Source organism: Passer domesticus, chromosome 11 (assembly GCF_036417665.1).
Source record: "Passer domesticus isolate bPasDom1 chromosome 11, bPasDom1.hap1, whole genome shotgun sequence".
Classification (NCBI taxonomy): Eukaryota; Metazoa; Chordata; class Aves; order Passeriformes; family Passeridae; genus Passer; species Passer domesticus.
The window spans coordinates 1,598,181-1,619,964 of NC_087484.1; the positions used below are offsets into that span (position 1 = coordinate 1,598,181).

At 53.3% G+C, this 21,784-nt stretch overlaps 1 protein-coding gene across 4 annotated transcripts in view; it reads left to right on the forward strand.

The window, feature by feature from the left end:
• The window catches only part of SCHIP1 (schwannomin interacting protein 1), an 83,668-nt gene that overhangs the window by 51,758 nt on the left and 10,126 nt on the right, over window positions 1-21,784 (forward strand). The window contains exon 1 of one of the 4 annotated variants that reach the window (XM_064385087.1): window positions 1,091-1,354. The exons of 2 other annotated variants lie outside the window; for them this stretch is intronic. In XM_064385087.1, coding sequence (XP_064241157.1) covers window positions 1,337-1,354 — 18 coding nt within the window. In that variant the 5' untranslated portion in view covers window positions 1,091-1,336. Of the gene's footprint in view, window positions 1-1,090; window positions 1,355-14,092; window positions 14,462-21,784 lie in introns of those variants that run through there. One more of the 4 variants, XM_064385086.1, reaches the window with a different exon arrangement.

Genomic DNA, 21,784 nt, shown 5'->3' on the forward strand with positions numbered 1-21,784 from the left:
GTTTGAAAGCAGCTGGGAACCTCCTGGAAGTGTTCAAAAAGTGTGGAAGTGGCACTTGGGGACGTGGTTTAACAGGGAAGACGATGGTGGTGGATTCATTTTTGGATCTGGTGGTCTTAGAGGGCATTGCCAATCTTAACGATTCTGTGGAAAGACTTCAGGGTTAACCCAGGATATTCCAGAAGATGCAGGATGGAATTTAGCAGGGGCCATGTGAATACCTCTTTCTTGCCTGTGTCTCCCTGAAAATGTGAAACGAATTCAAAGCATGGGCTAAAATCTTGAAATTATTTCATCATTGGCCATGGGCAGGAATCTGATTTTCGTGGATTAGAGCAGCCAGAATGGAGGGAGAAATGTATGGACCAGCTTGGTACAAGGGAGGAGAGACATGGAGCCAACAGGTGCCACGTGGGAGTGTTGGTGAGCAGGATTTTTGGGAATGGGGGCTGGGATCCAGCCCAGACCTTTGGTGTAAAGCCTTGACTCACCTTGGAGCGCTGGCCCAGACACTCAGGGAGCAAATACTGGCTTGGAGGTTGGCAGTGGGCTGGTTCTCACTGCAAATGAGCCTTCATTGATGGATAAAAATGTGAGCTCCCTCCTCCCCAGGGATGCGACAATGTCTGGGATGGGAGCAGGGAACAGCAGGGATTAATGCCTGGAAGGAATTTCTCCAGCCAGGAGCTGTCAGGGTGGGAATTTCTGCTTGCAGGAAATTGCATTTCTGTCATTGCTCAGCCAGACCTTCCCTGTCCACCTGACAGCTCCTGTCCCTGCTGGATCTGAGCACCAAACTCCTTCCCAGGCAGCTGGAAAAGGGAACTCCATCACCAGGGAGCTTCTCCAGGGCAATTAATTTGCTGTGAGGCTTTGACATGGAAAACAAACCTTCTGAGTGTGGACAAAGCTGTAACTGTGCGTTGTTCCAGTGCCCTGGGGTGGGATGAGCTGCAGGAATGCTCCATCCCTGCTCCTGGTGGCTCAGGAGAGCCCTGGACTTTGGCCACCTCGCACCCAGCTCAAAGGTTGGCTGGGAGATTGCTGGTCCTGCCCAAGTGAGCAGTGCCATTCCCTGGGAAAACATCCCGAGGGATTTTGGAGCTGCTTGGTGGGAATTCCATAGATTGGAAGGATGAGCCTTTGCTGCTTCCCAAACCTGGCCAGGCAAAACTCCCAGGATTAAAAATCCTGAGGGAAAACTCGATTCCCATCACTGCTGCTGAGCCTTTCCTCAAAGGAAGTGCCCACCACAGGAGGGAACAGCCTTGGATCCTGCCTGGATGGATGATTCTCCTTCATCCCAGTGCTGCCACAATGTGAATTCCTCCAGGTGATGGAGCCCAGTCGGTTGGTGAGTGAATCTTTCCTGTGGGATGTGGCAAAGCTGGAAAAGTTGGATTTTTCTAGCACTAATTGCCGTGCAGGCAGCAGTGAATCTCCCTTTAATGTGATGCTAAGGGATCATTGTTATGATCTGGCTCTGTAAAACGTCTGTACATTTATTGTAAATGAGTATTTTTGGTGTTTGGGACTCACAAGTAGGAAATGCAAAAGATTTCCAAGGAGAGGAGTGACCCTTTATGCCAAGCAAAATTTGGAATATTTCAGAACAGTGTTTTTATTTTTTTTTAATAGAGAGATTCTAGAGCCTTGCACCCCTCCTCTAATTCTTCAAATTCCCACTTGAACCCAAGTGTCTCAGGTTGGAATAGCAGCAGGCAGCAGGAATTTTGATTTCCCAGGATAATAATTATGTACTTAGGCAAATATTCCGTGCTTATTAAGTGGGATAAATGCAAGGCAGGGGGGGTTTCATTCTCACAACTGCCCTGTGCTGTGCAAAACCTGTCATTTTCCCTGTGGATGGAGAGGATGGATGTGGGATGTGGTGTCTGGAACACCTGGAATTGTAGAAAATCCAGATGAACATGGAGGGAGAAATTGTAGGCAGAGGATATTTAAAACCAGACAAAAAAGAGTTTATTCAGTGCAACCCAAACCATGCTGAAAATCTGCTGAGGAGCACTGGAAAACCAGGATTGTGCTGACCCCAAAACACCAGGGACCTCAGGGATGTTCTAATTATTCTAAACGATTTAAATATCGTTTAAGTATTTAAAGATTTGTTTAAATATTGTAAATAACGCTCCGAATGTCCCCCACACCCTCACAGACTTTGTTTCTGAGAGCAGCAGGCTTGCCTTAGCAGTGATAAGAACTGCAGGAATTGTGATTTATTTCCTTCTTCCTCTCTGCCTGGATTTAAGGTGGTTTGGATTTAACTGGTTGGAAAAGCAGGTGCAGCACTTGATTGTTTTATAAAGTTTGTGTAGAAACTGTGAAGAAATTGCTCAAAGCGTCATTACTCCTACTCCTAACAGCAAAAAATCAGGAAAATCAATATCAGGGACATAAATTTGTGTCCCCATCTCCTCAGGAGGTGCTGCAGCCCAAAGGAGCTTTAAGGGAGCATCAGATTTAGTGGGGAAAATGGACTTTTTGGAGGAGAAAACCTTTTGTAAGGATATATAAAATCCCAGTGTAATTCAGCAAAGATGGGTGTAATCCCCATGGAGAGGAAATGTGATTTCCCAGCTTCTCCCAATGTCTCACTGTAGGTATTAATTTAATTTTATAAAAATGAAGCTGTTTGAGATAATCCCATCATGTGCCCAGTTCAATGTTTTCCAAGGCTGGCCACCGAGATCCAGGAATTCCTGTGGGATTCTGGGCACAGCAACACTGCTGAGGGGGCAGAGAAAAGCAGAATTTGGTGTGTTCAGGCTCCTCAATCCCAAATAATTCTTTTGTGTAGGAATTTCTTCAGTTAGAACTAAAAAGATTTAAAAATCTCTCTTCCAGCTCTGGCTCTGAAATCAATCTTGCTCCCATGGACTCAGTGGGAAATGATTTTCCCTCTTCCAATTATCCTTTCACATGAGGTGCTCCATAATCCCTCTTTCCCTGGAGGTTTTCCAGCTCTTCCAAGCCTTTGGATCATTTTGGGGCACCTCATCTTTCCCTGGGGAGCCGTTTGCGTCACCAGAGTGGGAGATTTTATTTATAGCCCCCATCTGGGAGTGCAGCTCAGTGATCTATAGATCTCCTTTAATGAGAAAATCACACCCAGGGCCCTTTATTCCTGCTGCTCCTCTGGAAATCCGAGAGGAAATAGGATTTTCAAGGAAAGAGAAGTGCCAGGCTGAGATTTAATCCCCTCTATGGTGAGGCAATGTTAAAAAATAAAAGAGAACTCTATTAAAGTGCTGGATTCTTTATGCACACAAAAGCTGCTGGTGTGCGTGGCCCCTGGGGAATCCAAATGCTTTTAGTGAGTTATTAAAAATTGAATCCAAACTTTTTATTCCGTGTAATTCCTATATTGGATTTATTAAAGAGGGATTTGGGGAAATAGCAGCATTCTGTACCAGGGTCATCCTCTGCTCTGGCTGCTTGGCCTGGCAGGTGTTTGATCATCAGCTGCTCTTAGGAGTTCAGACAAAAATAATTGTGGGAATCATTTTTCCATGTGGAATTCTCAGTGTTCTGCATTTGCATGAATGCATAATATAACCAAGCTCTTAGCATTTTTCCTGGCTCATCCCAGCTGCTCTTTCCTTTCTTCTGCTGCTTTCTCATCTATTATTTCTTGGTTTAAAAGCAGAAAGGCAACTTTCAGCTGGGCCCCACAAAGATCCAAGAGGCCTTTTCCTGAGAGGAACATTCCCAGCCTGGCATTTCCCTAGGCTGGCCTGGGAGCTGCAGGGAGCAGCAGGGAGACATCCTGCTGGAAAAACTCCTCCAGGACCTTTTCCACGGGTCTGTTTCTGGGAAGGGCAGAGTAGGTGAAAATCAGGACATGCTCCTGAAAATCATGGATACAGCCTTGACCCCCTGTTCTCCTGGAATTTCTTGGAATCCATCCTCAAGTGGACAAATTGCCTGATATTTCCATATATTAATTATATTTAAATGGCTCAAAACAGGTGATCAGAGCTCAGGCAGCGCTTCTTCCTGCTCAGAGGCTGCAGGAATTGTGCCTGTTCCCAGGAAATACCAGTCCATGCTGTCCATAAATCACATGGATGAGGGCTTCCCACATTTTACACCTGTTCCCATGTGCCACATTCCATGTAAATAAATATATTTTGCAAGATGAGTTTGGCAGTGCTGCTCCTGGGCTGTTCCCCAAACCATCCCTCTGGCATGGAGCAGAAATGTGTGTTATTCCCAGGAAACCGAGCTGCTGTTCTGGGATAGCTCTGTTCCCCATTCCCAATCCCTCCTTCCTCGTTATCCCTACATTTCATACTCCTGGAATGACTGGGATGTACAACTGGAATGGCTGCTACTCAGGAGAGGGGCTGGAGAGCTCCAAAAGGAATTCCAGAGGCTTCCACAGCTTGCTGGGGGAGTGCTGGGGGCCTTTTGGGAATTCTGGAGGCTTTTGGGAGTGCTGGGATTTCTGGAGGCCTTTGGGAACACTGGAGGCTTTTGGGAATTCTGAGGGCCTTTGGGAACAGTGCAGGTTTTTGGGAATGCTGGAGGCCTTTTGGAGCTCTGGGGCCCTTTGAAAATTCCAGGGGCCTTTGGGAGCTCTGGGCCTTTTGGGAATGCTGGAGACCTGTGGGAGCTCTGTGCCCTTTGGGAATGCTGGAGGCCTTTGGGAACACTGGATGCCTTTGGGAGCTCTGAGGGCCTTTGGGAATTCTGGGAGCCTTTGGGAGCTCTGGGCCCTTTGGGAATTCCTTGGCCCTTTGGGAGCTCTGGAGGCTTTTGGGAATGCTGGAGGCCTTTGGGAATGCTGGAGGCCTTTGGGAGCTCTGGAGCCCTTTGGGAGCTCTGGAGCCCTTTGGGAATGCTGGAGCCCTTAGGGATCTCTGGAGCCCTTTGGGAATGCTGGAGCCCTTTGGGAGCTCTGGGCCCTTTGGGAATGCTGGAGGCCTTTGGGATCTCTGGAGCTCAGCCAGCGCTGCCCAGCGGATCCCACACTCCGCTCAAGGCCCCGTGAACGGCTTTCAGTGACTCTGGGGTTTGTGGGTTTGTCTTGGCCCAAATCAAACCAGAAGCAAACGGGAATATTTGGAGGCCTGGGTCCAACCTTTCCGTGCCCTGATCCCAAGGGAATCCCAGGGATGAGGTGTCAGCGAGGCCGCAGCTGCAGCTTTAGAAGAGGATTTTGGTTGCTACAGGAATGGATGTGGAGGGAAATCTGTAAGCTTGTAGCTGGTGGGGAAATAACAGTTTCCTGGAAAATAAACTTTCCCTGGGGAAAGGCACCAGGAGTATCCCTGTGCTGCTGTTCCCAGCATGGAGATGAGAATTCCTTGGAGAAGCTGAGCGCTCCTGTGCTCCCCACACAGCAGGGAGATTTACACTGTCCATCAGAGCTGGAATTCCCTGCTGTAGCACCCAGTCTTACCATTGCCACTGCTACCTCAGGTTTTAGCTTTTATACTTTCCAGATTCTGAAATAAGACTTCATAACCTAAAGTTATAATTAGACAACTCCAATATGCAAATGGAGCAGAGCTGAGCCCAGGGAGAGACCCCGGCAGCGCTCGTGCATTTTGGGACCATTTGGGTTCATCCTGGGGGCAGCCCTGGCTGGGCTCTGGTGCTGCCCAAGGGGGATCCATGGAGGAGATCCTTGGAATCAATCCCTGCTTTATTCTGGAACTCTGGCCAGCCTCTGCTCTAGGGCAGCCTGCACAAGACATCACCACCTCCTTTCCTTCCCCTTGCCCCCCATTCCCTTTCTCCATTTTCTTCTGAAAATCCAGCTGGTTCCAGAGCCAGGCTCAGCTCCAGCCCAGCCTAAGCCCCCCTTTCCTTCCCAATCCCTCTGCTGTCCTGTGGCTCCATCTCAAAATAAAACTGCAGCTCACACCTTGGTGCCCATCCCAGTGAATCCTCTGCCTTTCCTGGGAATTCCTGCCACCAGGAACTCCATGGCTCAACTCAAAGGCTCAATCTGATGGTGTCAATGGAAAAAAAATAAAAATCCTAAATCCAACCCCTAGTGACCCCTCCCGTGCCTGTCTGTAAAAACTGGCCCAATTCCAGCAGACACCTTCAAATGAACCAGCCTGGATCTCCATCCTGGGGAAAGATTCCAGGAAAAGCTGCAGGCTGCCAGAGCAAGAAAAGAATGCCTGAGGTAGAACAGGAGAGGAAAAAAAGGAGATTTAAGAGACCAGAGTTGTTTTCTTGCTCTTATATGGTGCTGCTGTGCCACCAGCAGCTCCCTCGCTCCATGACTAATGAGGCTCAGCTGGGATCCACCCTTGCTTATCCTGTTATTTTTAGCTTTTTTCAGCCTCCTGCTCGCTGTGCCTGCCCTGTCTTACTTGAATTACTGAGTCTGCACTCTCAGTGGCTGTCCAGAGCAGAGCAGGAACAGGATTTCTCATCCCTGAGGGAATTGTTTTTGGAGCTGGCAGTGACACCCAGTGAGGAGGAATCACCTTTGTGAGACAGGCAGCTGCAGACAAGAGGATTCATTTTTTTCCTTTCTCCCAGTGACCCTGGGGTTGGGAGGCAAGCTCCAAAAATCATCTTTACATCCACTTCTTAAAGGCTGGAAATGGAAAATGATCCTGAAGGAAGAGCAGGGAGAGCAGGGACTCCATGGAAATGCCACTGGGGTGGGAGCAGGTACAGAAATCCCACATCCTCTCCTTAGCAACCATTAAGTTCCTGGTCTGGGGCCAAAAGCCATTTCTGGATGGAATCTGAAACCTTTGAATTGTGGCAGGATCCCTGGAATTGCAGGCTGGCCGTGCAGGCTGAGGGAACAGAGCTGATTTAAATCCAGGGGATTCATTAATTCATTAATTAATCCTGATTGTCCAGTGTGCTGCACCTGCACTTATCCAGCCCCAAAAACCAGGCTGGGTTTGCTCCATCCTTCCCAAAATCCCTGATCCCAGCAGGGTTTGAACCTCTCGGATTTGGGGACCCTTTGGTGCATATTTTAAGGAGGCCCCTCAAAAAGAGTGGATTTCTGCCAAAAGTTTTGGAGTTATGGGCATCAGCCTTCAGAGCTGAGGGAAAAATCCCCTTCTATTTTTGTCCTGACCATGACTCAGAGGAAGATTTGTCCCTGCAAAGTCACTCCTTTTTTGAGGAGGCATTTAAAGGCCGCTGCTGTCACCTGTTTGGCTCAGAATATTCCTATTTTTGGTGTTTGGCTCAGTTTAAAAACACATTTTTTCATTCCATATCCACTTTGTCGCGTGCTGTGTTTATTTTTTTCAGCCTGCAAGTCCAGTCCTGGGCTTTTGCCACCCCTTTTGCAATTACAATTACAAAATAAAGCCATAAAGAAATGAGGCCTCTCAGCTGTTGCCACCAGGAAGCACAAAGGGAATAGAAAAGGATGGATGGGCTGGAAGGGATAGCAGTGGGATAATCCCATCGCCGTTCCCAGATTCTGCCCTCTGGCTCAGTGCTTTATTTCTAATTAATAACCTGATTTTTGTTGTTGGCTGAATGCAGGTGCAGCACACTGGACACACCACACTCAGGACTAATAAATGAATGAATCCCCTGGATTTAAATCAGCTTGGGCTTCCCTGAACCTGCACTTCCAGGGGTTTTGCCACTTTTTTATTCCATCCAGAAATATTCCCCCGAGCAGTCACTGAAGTGTTGAGTAGGGGACGTGGAATTTCTGTTTGTGCTCCAAATCCAGCAAGGCTTCCAAATAATTCCTGCTGTCCCACCCTGTCCTTCATCCTGAGGGAAAACCCCTTGTTGGGCCATTTTTCCCCTCTTGGAAAAATCCATTAATTCCTCTCCCTGCTGCTGTTTCAATGGGGCTGGAGGGGGCAAATTTGTATTTTTCAAATCTCTTTTCAAATATTGCAAATTTATATTGGAAAAATGAAAACCAACCAAATAAATGGGAGAGGAGGGATGGGGAAATTTGGCTGGACAAGCCTGGATGTGCTGCCCATGGATTTGAGCAGGACTGATAAAAAATCCTAAATTTGTTATCAGAGATCAGATGAGGGTGTTCCTTATGGGTCACTTTAATGTTTTTGGTTTATTCTGGATCAATACAGCTGAGACTTTTTCCAGATGGGTTTGGGAGGGGATGGGTGCTGCCAGCACCCATGAGTGCAGCCCAGGCTGGAGCAGAAAATGGGATTTGGAGGCGGAGTTGGTTCCCTGGAGGGTGTGATGCCCCGGCTGGCAGTGCCAGGCTGCTCCTGGCAGAGGCACAGGGATGAGCTGGGGCACAGCAGCTGCAGGCAGGGACACCCTGTGCTCCTCTGCACGGGGAATTCTCTGGGGACAGCTGTCCCTGCTCGGGGGTGGGTCAGGTTTGCTTGGATCAGCTCAGGCAGATCCCACCCAGCCCAATCCCTCTGTTCTCCTGCAGTGCCAGGTCTGCACTGTCTGTGTGTGCCAGCCAGAACTGGGGAAAATCGTTGGATTTATACAAATCCTCTCCCAAATTGTGCTGCAGAGTGAGGAATTCGTGGATTTATTGATGCTCAGATAAAACCTGATTTTTCCTGCTGGTGTGCTCCATAGATCCTGCACACTGGGAATGCTGCATTTCCACAAGAACTGTTGATTCTTAACAATAGAAATAAATCAAATTGCAAGGAGGCAGCTGGAGCTTCTCTGTGCTGTCTCCCCACACTCCTGAAGTGCTGGAGATGAATTGATGGAGACAGGGAATGGTTTGGGTGGGAAGGAATGTAAAGGTTATCCCGTCCCAATCCCTGCCACAGGGACACCTGCAGCTATCCCAGGCTTCTCCAAGCCCTGCCCAGCCTGACCTTGGACACTCCCAGGGATGGTGAATCCTTAGGAAAATCCATTATAGGGCCTCACAGGGAAGAATTTCTTCCCCGTATCCCATTTAACCTGTGGCAGTGGAGCCATTCCCTGGGTCCTGTCCCTCCATCCTTGTCCCCAGCCCCTCTCCAGCTCTCCTGGAGTCTCTTCAGGCCCTGGCAGGGCTCTGAGCTCTCCTGGATCCTTCCCTTCCCCATTCCCAGCAGTGAATCCTTGCTGGGCTCAGACCTCACCATCAGAGCTCCTGGAAATTCCCTTTTAAGCACTTCTGATCCAGCTTTAGAAATTGTCCCGCTGCAAACGAAGCCTGTGTGGTACCATTGATCCTTCCTGGATGGCTTCCATGGAAAATTCTGCTTGTTTTCCATATGTTTGGTGGCTTTTATATCACTGGAGAGTTATAAATACTTGGGTGGCTTAAATGAGTCCCTGCAATTCCCTGTGAAGTGTTTGGATCAGGATGGGGAATTGCTGTACCCTTCTGCTCCAGGCTTTTAGGGAAGGGAAAATCCTGCTTGGAGTGTGTGTTTTTATCCCAAACCCATCTCTGGTGCTGCAGGTGGGGCTGTAGAGGTGCTGCTTGTCAAGGACTCCAGAAAGTTCCAGGGAAATAAAAAAGGCTTGGAAAAGGGAAGGACATTGGGTCCTTAACCTGCTGGAGGTTTATTCCCACCTGGAGCAGAGCAACACATCCAAAATGAGGGAAAAGCCCTGGCATCACCTTCCTTCAGTAAAAAAGGAATAGTGCAGGGCATTATCCATGGGTGTAATCCAAACAAATACTCCCCTTTCCAACAGATGTCGAGTATTAACTGATTAAAAATAATCGCTTTTTTCTTTATTTTTCTTGCTGGATTTAAACCCAGGGAAAGCTTAACTGGGCTTAAAGAGGAGCTAAATCCCTCACTCCCAGGAAATCATCAGCAAATAGAGCTGAAATCCCGGGATGCTGGATATAATTCCTGCTTCCATGCAAGCTTGGAGTGGTTGGGAAGCCTTTGGGAGCCAGCAGGAGCACCTTGGTGTGCTGGGGGCTGGGTCCCTGTCTCTCCTTCTGATGGGTGCTTTCCCTGAGGATCAACATCCCAGAGGGTCCCATGGGCTGGAGCCCCTCTGGAGCCAGGCTGGGAGAGCTGGGAATGTTCCCCTGGAGAGGAGAAGGATCCAGGAGAGCTCAGAGCCCTGCCAGGGCCTGAAGGGGCTCCAGGAGAGCTGCAGAGGGACTGGGGACAGGGATGGAGGGACAGGAGCCAGGGAATGGCTCCACTGCCAGGGTTAGGTGGGATATCAGGAAGGAATTCCTGGCTGGGAGGGGAAATGGATTTTCCCAAGGATGCCCCTGGATCCCTGGCAGGAGGGGCTTGGAGCAGTCTGGGATAGGGGAAGGTTTCCCTGCCCATGGCAGGGGTGGGGCTGGATGGGCTTTAAATTCCTTCCCACCCAAGCCATTCCTGGATCCTGCAATTCTCTAAAAACTGAGATTAAACATTCCCAGCTCTTGAACTCCTCCCTGATTTTCACCTGCTCCATGCTCCAGCTACGTATTTATTTTAGGATTTGAAAAAAAAATTAAAAAATCACTTATTGAGCCTGGCTTTTGTATCAGCGGGGTGGGTTGGCCAACACCAGCCTGGAAAATAAACCTTCCCACCTGATAAGGCCCTGTGGGAATGCCTGTGGGCAGGAAAACATTCCTGGTGTGTCCAGCAGGAATTCCATGTCTGGGCTGCCTTGCTGCTGCTCCTGCTTCTTTCCCTTCCCATTCCAAAGGTTTGTGGGTGAAGCCCTTGCGGCTGGGGGGGATCAGAGCACGACTCGAGTGTGTAAAAATAAACGTGGGAAATGCCAAAAACGCCGGGGAAAGGGCTGGATGTGGCTTTGCTGTGAGTAATAACCCGGCATCCTTCCCTGCCTCCCTCCTTCCCACGGCTCGCGGCACCGGGAATGGGAGGGATCGCCTCCCTGGCCGCCTTTATCCCTTTGAAGGAGCGTTTTCCCAGGGGGAATGGGGATGGGAGAGCCGATAACCTCCCTGTGCTCCTCCCTCCGCCCTGTTAATGATTTCCTTGGAGCTGGGGCAGCCAGGAAAGCAGAAAGCCTGGGAATTCCCTGGGACAAGGCAAAGAATGGAAAAAAAAAACCTAAAAATACAAGCCCAGAAGCAGAAATTCTCTTTTCTCCCTGAATTGGGGATAACAGGTGTTTCCTCCTTCTGTAGAGGAAAATAATTTTTATTTTTCTAATATTTTTCTATAATTTCTAATATTTCCTCTATCATTTCCTCCTTCTGCAGAGGAATAATTAAGGCAATTCCATTGTCTCACCGGCAGAATTTGAGTGTCTGCTGAAGCTGAGGTTTCTTTCCCTGCGTGTCTGAGGGCAGGGATGTGCTGCCCGTGCCATGGATTGAATTCCCGTGTCCTGAGGCCCCGTGGGCATGCAGGAATCAGGCCTGGCTCACTCCTGGTGCCCACCTCACCTGCAGGGCACGCCCTGCCCGGAGCAGCACCTTCCCAATCGCCCTGGACTGGGAGCCCAGCCCTGGTTTGGAGGGCAGGGTTTCACACCTCAGCCCCTCTGGGGATGCTCTCCAGGGATTCCCGGGCCACACATTCCCAATGGGCAGCTGGTTTGGGGAAAGCTTTGGGAAAACTTGTCTGGATCACCTCCCAAGTGCTGACACCTTAAATTAGGGGTGCATCGTTAGGAAACGCAGACCAGGCAGGGCAGGCGCCCCTGGATTTGTTTTCCCAGTGAAAAGGGGGCGGGTGGGGGTCCCAGGAGCTGCCCCTGGATTGTGGCTCCGTGGGAAGCAGCAGCCCGTGCTCATCCTCATCCAAAGGCATCGCTGCCTCCGGCTGACCCAGCTGGAAAGCTGCCAGGAGCCTTTCCCTCATTTAATCCTCTCAGCTTTAATCGTTACCTGCCTGCCCACTCCTTCCTTCCTGCCGGGCAGTGCCGATGGGGCTGGAGCAGAGGAGCAAGCCCAGAGTCAGGGATAATTCCTGGCCTTTCCCACCTCCTTCCAGGCCTTTCCCACCTCTGGAGCAAGCCCAGAGTCAGGGATAATTCCTGGCCTTTCCCACCTCCTTCCAGGCCTTTCCCACCTCTGGAGCAAGCCCAGAGTCAGGGATAATTCCTGGCCTTTCCCACCTCCTTCCTGGCCTTTCCCACCTCTGGAGGAAATACAGAGTCAGGGATAATTCCTGGCCTTTCCCACCTCCTTCCTGGCCTTTCCCACCTCTGGAGCAAGCCCAGAGTCAGGGATGATTCCTGGCCTTTCCCACCTCCGGGGCCGGGTGGGCGCTGGGGCCGAGCTCCGCTCCCTCCCTGCCGCCTGCGGGAGGTAAAAAGGAGCAAGCCCAGAGTCAGGGATAATTCCTGGCCTTTCCCACCTCCTTCCTGGCCTTTCCCACCTCTGGAGCAAGCCCAGAGTCAGGGATAATTCCTGGCCTTTCCTGCCTCCTTCCAGACCTTTTCCACCTCCTTCCTGGCCTTTCCCACCTGCTTCCAGGCCTTTTCCACCTCTGGAACAAATCCAGAGTCAGGGATAATTCCTGACTGGTGGCCTTTCCCACCTCCTTCCAGGCCTTTCCCACCTCCTTCCAGGCCTTTCCCACCTCTGGAGCAAGCCCAGAGTCAGGGATGATTCCTGGCCTTTCCCACCTCCGTGGCTGGCTCCATGTCCTGGGGCAGAGCCTGCCTGGGAACAGGTGCTGCAGCAGGTGAACCTGGCTCTCTCTGGGATTATTTTTCTACATTTTTTTTTGATTCCTGGGGGATCCATTCCAGCCCTGGGAATGGGGAGGGTGGCACCAAGCTTTGGGTCACTGCTGGACCTTCTCCGTTCCCAACAGTGAATCCTTGCTGGGCTCGGACTCACCATCAGCTCCTCAAAATTCCCTTTTGAGCACTTCTGATCCAGCTTTAGAAATTGTCCCACTGAAAATGAATCTGTGTGGTACCACTGAGGGGAGGGATTGGGAGTTTTCCTTTTGATGCACAGAATAAATGGAATTTGAGTTTATGTAATGCGTGGAGCCACTTTTAGCTTGCCACAGATCCTTTTCCAAACAAAGCCAAGGTTATGCAGCAAATTGCAGAGTGGGGATGGTTTATTTGGATGGATTTTTATTTTGATGTCTGCATGAATGGGATTCTCTGCAGATCCAGGAAAAACCAAGGATGACTTCATGCTCTCTTAAAAATTCATGCAGAATATATTAATTTTTTTCTTTTTAAATGAAGTGTCTTTATTTTTTTTAAGCTCTGCTGCTGCAGGGGAGAGAGGTCTGGGGGAGGAAGGTCTGGGGCTGTCTCCATCCGTGCCCCAGCTGCACAGGGACTCCAGGGATTCTCCATCCATCCTCCCACAGCTGCTCCAGCCTGTCTGTGCTGGTGGGAAGCTGGGAGAGCTGGGGCAGGGTGATGATCCCACAAAGGCTTTTTTTTTTTCTAGAGGCACATCTGGTGTGGGGGAATCAAATCCGAGCTGCCCTGAGCAAGTGTTCCTGGATTTAGTCATGTGAATCCCTGAACAGCTGGGCCTAGGAGCAGGATAAATCCCTGCTTGGGAAGGAGGGAAGGATGGGATTTCTGCTGTTCCCTGCCTGCCTGGGAGTGCCTGGGCCGTGGTGTGAGCCCAGCCTGTGACCCCACCGTCACTCTCTGGGTGTTTGAGTGCCCCTTGCATGAGCTGTGTCCAGACCAAAAAAAGATGAAAATGACATTTGGGGTGTGTCCTCACCCTCCATGCAAGAGCCAGACTCTGTAAATGAGGCTGTTGGGGTTGGGGTTGGAAAAGACCCCCGAGATCACCCAGTGCTCACTGAGCCACGTTCCCGAGTGGCTCAGGCTCATTCCCATCCACTCGTTTTTTGAACCTTTCCAGGGATGGGATTCCTCCACTCCCCTGGGCAGCCCCTTCCCGTGCTTAACCCACCCTTGGGTGCAGGAATGTTCCCTGAAGCCCAGCCTGCCCCTTTCCCGTGTCCCCTGGCTTTCCCTGCCCCGAACCTCCGGGGCCGGGTGGGCGCTGGGGCCGAGCTCCGCTCCCTCCCTGCCGCCTGCGGGAGGTAAAAATAACCGGGAATGTAGGGCACAGCCTCTCCCAGCAATTCCCGCGCGGGATTTCCGAGGCAGCAGGCACAAGGAAGGTGTCTGGAGCTGCTCTTTCAGGGCCGGCTGCTCTGGGGCTCCCCGGGGCCGCGCTCCATCCCCCGCCGGGCGGGTCCCGGGGGGCTCGGGGGGCTCGGGGGGATCGGGGGGATCGGAGCTGCAGCCGCACCGCCGGGCCCGGGGGAGCCTCCCCGTGTCCAGAAGGGCTTTGAGGGATTTTTTCCCCCTGCTGGAGGGGAGCACGGCCCCGCCCGGAGCCCGGCGCGGAGCGGGCGGAGGCGGCCCCGGCCCGGCCCCCCCGCGCTCCCGGGGCCGCCGCTGCGCAGGCGGAGCAGCGCGGCCGCATCCATCTTCCCGGGCTGCCTCCTCCTCCTCCTGCTGCTGCTGCTGCCTTCTCCCCATCCTCCTCCTCCCCAGCCTCCTCCTCCTCCCCCGCCGGGGCCGCGGCGGCTGCGGGCGCTGCCGGCGGGGCGGCAGCGGCGGATGATGCACCGAGATGGTTCACCAGGAAAACTGCTCCTACCAGGTGAGGGGGAGCGCGGCCTGGCCCCCAGCCCCGGGCAGCTCCGCACAGCCCCGGGCCACCCCCGGCCGGAGCCAGCCCCGCTCTGTGCCGCCGCCGGGGCTGCGGCAGCGCGGGGCCGCCGCTTCGGCTTCGGACCGAGCACCGCGGGGTTCGCTCCGAGCATCGCGGGGTTCGCATCGAGCACCCCGGGGTTCGCTCCGAGCATCGCGGGGTTCGCATCGAGCACCCCGGGGTTCGCTCCGAGCATCGCGGGGTTCGCTCCCAGCATCCCGGGGATCGCTCCGAGCACCCCGGGGTTCGCTCCGAGCGTCGCGGGGTTCGCTCCGAACATCTCGGGGTTCGCATCGAGCATCCCGGGGTTCGCTCCGAGCACCCCGGGGTTCGCTCCGAGCACCCCGGGCTCGGCAGGCAGAGCAGCCCCGGGGCTTTTGTGCTCGCCATGCGATGTTCGGGGGCACGGCGGGGCCGGGGATGCCCGCATCCCTCTGCCTGCATCCCACTGCCTTCCTGCCGGGATCAAACCGCTCCCTGGAAGCGGGGGAGCCGCGGGATGGCAGTCCCGGAGCTGCCGCAGCGCAGGGATGTCTCTTTCAGAGCATTTCCTGCGCTTCCCACGTTTCTGGAGCGCGGGGCGGTGGTTCAGAGGCTGCGGGCTGCTCCCGGCTCCGCAGCCCCGGCCATGGAGGGGTTTGTGAGCGCGCAGCCCGGCCCTGGGGGTCCCCGCCTTTGGGGAACGTCGGGGTTCCTCCAGTGGGGGATTTGGGAGCTGGGCTGGGCTTGGGCCTTCGTTTCCCTCTGGAGAGAGGAGCGGTGAGAGGATGGGTGCTGTGGGTGCACCTGCACGGGGAGCAGCTCTCTGGGGGCTCCGTGGCTCAGTTAGGGGCTCGATGGCTCAATTAGGGGCTTGGTGACACATTTAGGGGCTCAATGACACATTTAGGGGCTCGATGGCTCAGTTAGGGGCTCGATGGCTCAGTTAGGGGCTCGATGGCTCAATTAGGGGCTCCATGTCTCAATTAGGGGCTCAACAGCCCAATTAGGGGCTCGATAGCTCAATTAGGGGCTCGATGGCACATTTAGGGGCTCGATGGCTCATTTAGGGACTCGATGGCACATTTAGGGTCTCGATGGCACCGGGGATTGTTGAATGCACCAACACCTGTCCCCCTGGCACGGCGATGCTGAGGAATGCCTTTGCCTACGTGCCCTGAGGGTGTTTTGGAAAATCCCCCATTCCCAAACATCCCAGAGCCGGACCCTCAGCAAGCAGGGCCTTGCCCAGGCCAGCGCCCCTTCCTTGTTTTTCCTCCATTCCCGTGTTTCACTCCAACTTCAGGCCGTGTTTTCCAACCAAATATCTCAGATGCAAAATATCTCACCAAGGGAAAAGATACGAAACAGAGAGGAGCTGAAATGATTTTTCACGGAATATTTTCAGTCTGGCAATTCTGGAAGTGAATTTCTATTTTTAACCTCTTTGGAAAAAATATCCTGGGGGTTTTTTCGGGTTTTTTTTTCCCCAGCCTTTTGATTTCCCTGCAGCTCCGAGCCTGTTGCTCTGGACAGCCGGGATAAATGGTGCCATTGTTTGGGAGCAGCGGATGTTTTCCCAGCATACTCAGGAACGCACGGGTTAAAGGTTGGGCATTGTTTCCCGGCTGGAAGGGCTCCGGGGGGTGGGATGATGATGGTGATGATGATGATGATGGTGGTGATGATGATGCCGAGCTGCGGCACGGGCCTGGCCAAAATCCCTGGGTGTTACTGCGCCACGCTGCCGCCTTCCCCTGCTCCCATCCCCTGCTCCTTTATGGATCGGTTCCTCTCCTCCAAACCCATAAACATTAGAGGGAAACCAGCCAGAAACCACCCGAATCCTAGGGAAAAAAAATCCAGGGAAGCATCTTCTCAGTTGAAGTGTGTTTCCAAACCCTCCTGGGGTGCTGCAGAGATGAAGAGCAAGCGCAGCCCCTCCCAACCCCATTAACCCTCGGCCGAGCTTTAATCCCTTTGTGGATGCCAATCCCGGGCTTTGGGATCACGCTGGAAGGCAGCAGCGATGGGATTTTGGGGCTGCCCGGGGGAGGGGGTGGCAGTGTTTCCTCTGCTCTGCTCCTTCCCCACACCCTTTTTTTTGGAGCTGTTAAAGGAACTGAAAATAAATCAAAGAGAGGAACAAGTCAGCTCTTGGGAAAACTTCAAAATGAGTTTGTTTTGGAGAATTCCAGCAGAAAAACTCTTGACATGCCCAGGTCATGGCTGGGCCAGCAAATCCATGGCAGGGAGGGAGCTGGGATGGGGCAGGTGCTGAGGAAAAGGAGAATATTCCTGAAATCCCTGATTCCCATAGGGATGAGCTATAGTGCAGGTGGCCCTGGGCTCTCCTGGGGTTTGGATGTGGCTGTCAGGTGAATTTCTGGACTTTAGGGTGGCTCTTCCATGCTCTGGGGGTCCCAGCATCTGCCACCTTTTCCATGGATGCATCCTGGAACCAGGCTGGAGGCTGCCACTCTCTGTGCCGTGGGTTTCTCTCTTAATTATTCCTCTTTTCTTATTTATTCCAGTTTATTTCCCGATATCAAACATTTTATTTAGGGCTCCATAGTTCCTCCTGCAGGAAAAGCTTGGCTGAGTGATGTTTTGTGAGCTCCTGAGCCCACATGGAATAAAAATCCAGCGTGCAAATCCAGGCTTCAGCCCAGAAATAAAGGTTTTATTCTGCTGCGTGGTTCAGCTGGGCTTTACTGGCCCTCAGCCTCAGCCAGGCCTTGGGTTTGCTTTGTAAATCTGCATTTTCAGCAGGGCCTGACAGCTCCACGGAGCAGTGCTGGCCTCCTCAGCCTCCTCCCGGGTTAATCCATTTTTATACCATCGCTGTACAAGCGGGTGATGTGTCTACATCACGGATTTTTGAATTTCTGATTAAAAGCAGAGAATTCAGGGGTGCCCAGCGCCCGTGGCTGAGGCAGCAGCCTCCCAGTTGCCCCTGGGAACAGGATTTGGCTCCGTGTTCTGGCACCAGGCAGGGCTGAGCTATCTGCTGGCACCAGAGCTCGGGAGATGGTTCCAGGCTCCACACGTGCGAGGAAAACTAAAAAGAAAAAGAGATCTGAGGAGAAAAGAGGTTTTCTTGGCTTGGAGATCACCTCTGAGGTGGTGCAGCGCTGGAGCCTGCTGGGTTTTTCAGGGATGTGTCCAGGCGTTGGGATTGGCTTTTTTGGCTGGTTTTGGTAGGGATCTGTTGGCAAAGGGAGGTGCTGGTGCTCCTGTGCTCTGGGAAGGTGCTGGTGCCACTTTGGATCAGGCTGGAAGTGCCAGGGATGAGCCAGGCAGGGCTGGATGCCCCCCACCCCTCCCAGGATCCCAGGGAACCCAGGAATTATTCCATAAAATTCACAAAATAATTGGAGGCTTCATGAGGTTTGATCTCAGGAGGGGTTTGGAGGCTCCACAATCAGCTGGCATCATCCTTTTCCTTAAAGTGAGTGGCAAAATAAAACTCCAAGGGGCAGGCCTTGGGGAAAGCCTCAAATTCCATGGAAATCCAGTGTGGAGAAGCAGGAGAGCTGCTGGCCTGGCCCCTTCCCATGGAGACTGCTCCAGGCTGGCACAGCTGGGCAGGCTCCGTGGCCCTGCCCCACGTCCCACAGGGGTGACAATAAAACAGAGCCTTTGTCAGGGAGCCCTGGGGCCTCCTTCAGACAAAAATCCCAAAAAAGGCTCTGCCAAGTGCTGGAAAAGCACCAGGAGTGTGCTGAGGCTCAGGGAAGCATCACCAGAGGGAGGCCTTGGTGTCAGCTCATCCTTGAATTTGATAAACTTGCAAGAGCCTGGTGCTGGGAAGGGACTGGTGGGAGAGCTTTATTCCAATAAACCTCGCAATAAAATCGAGGGTTTGTGGCATGGAATCACAGAATGGCAGAATAATCTGGATTGGAAGGGGCCTTAAAACCCCTCCCATGGGCAGGGACAGCTCCCACTGCCCCAGGCTGCTCCAAGCCCTGTCCAGCCTGGCCCTGGGCACTGCCAGGCATCCAGGGGCAGCCCCAGCTGCTCTGGGAATCCATTCCAGGGCCTCCCCACCCTTCCAGGGAGGAATTCCTTCCCAATATCCCATCCATCCCTGCCCTCTTCCAGTTTAAAACCATTTCCCCTGGTTGTGTCACCCCATCCTCTTGTGAAGAATCTCTCCCTGATAGTTCTGGCAACGTGACATTCCAAGACCCTGGAATTTGCCTCAATCCCCGAGTGCTCCATGCCCATGGTTTTGGCAGCTTGGGGAGCTGTCCTTGAACTCTGCTGGGGATTCAGGGCTTCCTCTCCTCCCCTGGCATCCAGGGTGTTTGGGAGCTGCTCCCAGCAGGAAGGGGGAATTCCTGCCCCTCCGGAGCACACCCCAGCCCTGAGGGGATTTCGCTGGCTCCAGCCATGCTTTGATGCTCAGGAAAGGGGAATTCTGCTGCCTTCTTGTCCTGGAGCCACAGAGGCGTGTTCCAAGCACCCCACACTCGCTGTGCCCCATTTCCTGCCTCGCTCAGGGGTGATTTCCACCCTTCCAGCCCATCCTGGTGTTCCTGGCTCCGTGTGCTCCCATCCCAGGCACCCCCAGAACCCGACCTGCTCCAGAGTTTGCTGCTCTGAGCTTTCCCTCACTGCTGGAAAAGGGAAATCAGGCTCTTCCCCCTCCAGAGGAGAGGGATCTGCATTCCTGGGGTACATGGAGCCCTTTTTGGGGTGTTCCAAGCAGAGGGACAACGGTGGCCGTGGGTTCAGCCCATGGGGAGGGGGCTGAACACCAAAGGGTTTGGTCCCTGTGCTGAGAGAATCCCTGAATTCATTTTTGATAGCCCAGAAATAAATAAATCAGCTCTTTCCAGCAGGGAGGTGCCCATCCCGAGGTGCTGGCACTGAGGAGGGCCCCAAATGTGTCCCCTCATGGCTCCAGGGGCTCCCAGCTCGCTGCTTGGCCGGGTTTGGGGCTTCTCCCGTGGCCTGGAACAGCTCCTGGGTGTGGGGTTGACCCTGGAGAGTGGGATCAGTTTTGTGGGATCAGCTCAGTGGGATCAGTTCTGTGGGATCAGCTCTGTGGGATCAGCTCTGTGGGGTCAGTTCTGTGGGATCAGCTCTGTGGGATCAGCTCTGTGGGATCAGCTCTGTGGGATCAGTTCTGTGGGATCAGCTCTGTGGGATCAGCTCTGTGGGATCAGTTCTGTGGGCTCAGCTCTGTGGGATCGGTTCTGTGGGATCAGCTCTGTGGGATCAGCTCTGTGGGATCAGCTCTGTGGGATCAGCTCTGTGGGATCAGTTCTGTGGGATCAGCTCTGTGGGATCGGTTCTGTGGGGTCAGCTCTGTGGGGTCAGCTCTGTGGGATCAGCTCTGTGGGGTCAGCTCAGGGAGGGTCCCTGTGCAGAGCTCTGGAGGGCAGGGCAGAGGTGAGCTGGAAGCTGGGATCGGGGATAAAATATCCTAAAAGCTGCGGCTGACAAGGCTGGAGTGTATTTATTCCTGTTTCTATTTTTAGGGTTGTGTCACTTCCTCCCTTGGGGGTGGCTCTGGGGTCACTTTGCAGGGGTGGGCACAGCAGGAGCGGGCTGAGCCAGGAGGGGACACGGGGACATCCCCGATGGGGGAGGACAGGCCGTGCAGGATTGTCACACGCCAGCAGGTGACAAATCCCAAATCCCAGCTCAGCCCTGCTCGTGGCCACACGTCCTCCCCCTGGGGCTGTGCCTGCTGTGTTTATTTGGGGTTTTTGTGTCAGGATCCCTCCTCAGCCGGGAGAGGAAGTGGATTGAGCAGCAGCAGGAAAGGACACAATGAGTCAGCGGCGGAGGGAAACTGAAAATGAGGAAATATCCAGAGAACCACTTTGTTTCATCTGGGAATTACAGTTGCAAAGCACCATCCAGGGACAAGGATGGAATTAAACATTTATTATTGTTGGTTTGGCCCTGAAAATTCGGAGTGGGTTCATGCTGGGGTGCATCACTTGGGTGTTGTTAGAGCTGGGAATTTACCTGGAATTTGCATTTGGGCTGGAATGATATCAGCATGGCTTGGATATCTCATTAAACACCACAGGGCAATTAAAATTATCTATAGTTGTGCTGCACCAAAAATCAGAATTTTTCTTGCTGCTGCGCCAGGTTTTGGGGAGCAACTGGGGCATAATTCCATTTTCCTGTGGATTCCTTTTGGGAATTCCTGTCCTGAGCATGAGCTCTGCTCTCACTGCAGTTGATCCAGACAAACCCTTCCAGCAGGACGGGATCTCAGCAGGGACAGGGGGGATTTGTGTGCCAGGGGGGCGGAGGTGCCCTCGGGATCTCCAGGCAGGAATGCTGGAGGCAGGAGCTGGAAGCTCCAGGTTTGTGTTGTGTGAGCCCCCCAGGAGCCAGGGATGGAATTTTGGGGGATCCCCAGGCTCTCCACAGAATGGGGGGCAGGGTTAGGCCGGGTGCCTCTGTTGCTTAATTCCAAGAAATTTAGGAATTGTTGTGCCTGGCAAAGCCGAATTAGCCAGGGAACAGCTCCGTGGGGTCCTTGCCGGTGGGTTTTGCGTGGAGTAAAAATTCCGGCTGCTGGTTCCCATCTGTGGGATGTGGATCCTGGGAATTCCCTGGGATAACTTCCCCGGGAAGGCAGGAGGAAGCCCCTCGCTCCGGGCCGGGCAGCCCGGCCAGGCTGCGACTTTGACATCAGACACCGGCATTTCTCCTGCCCTTGCGGAGCCGCTGGAGCTCGGGGTTATTTTTATCCGCCGCTGGCAGTGCCTGCACAAGGACGCGGCTTCCCAGCTCCTCTCCCTGGCGCTCCCTGCCTTTATTTGGGAAGAGCAAGGTGCTGCGGGGCAGGAGGGAGCGGGAGGTGCGGGAGCGCATCCCGGCGCGGGGCCGGGCGCGGTGCGATGCGCCGGGAGCGGCGGCGATGAGCCGGGAGCGGCGCGATGGCATGGGTGACATCATCAGGAAAGCGGCCCCGCCGCCCGCCGAGGCCAGCTATAAAAAGGTAAAGGGACAAAAAGAAGGGGACAGAACGGAGCCTTTGTGCGCGCCACCGGGAGGGAATGCTGCGGGAATGCTGCGGGAATGCTGCGGGAATGCTGCCCGGACCCCACCAGGCCGGTGGGATTGGGGGCTGGAGCAGGGAGGATCCACGGTTTGCACAGGGCAAACCTCCCTCCTTCCTTCTCTCCGTATCTGCTGCTGATAAAACAGCAGGGGAAGCTTCCAAAGGCCTTCTCCTACCTGGGAGCCCCCGGGGTTTTAAGGCATTTTGTGACGTGGCTCAAAAAATTTTGACTTGGGTTTGTGTTTACCCCA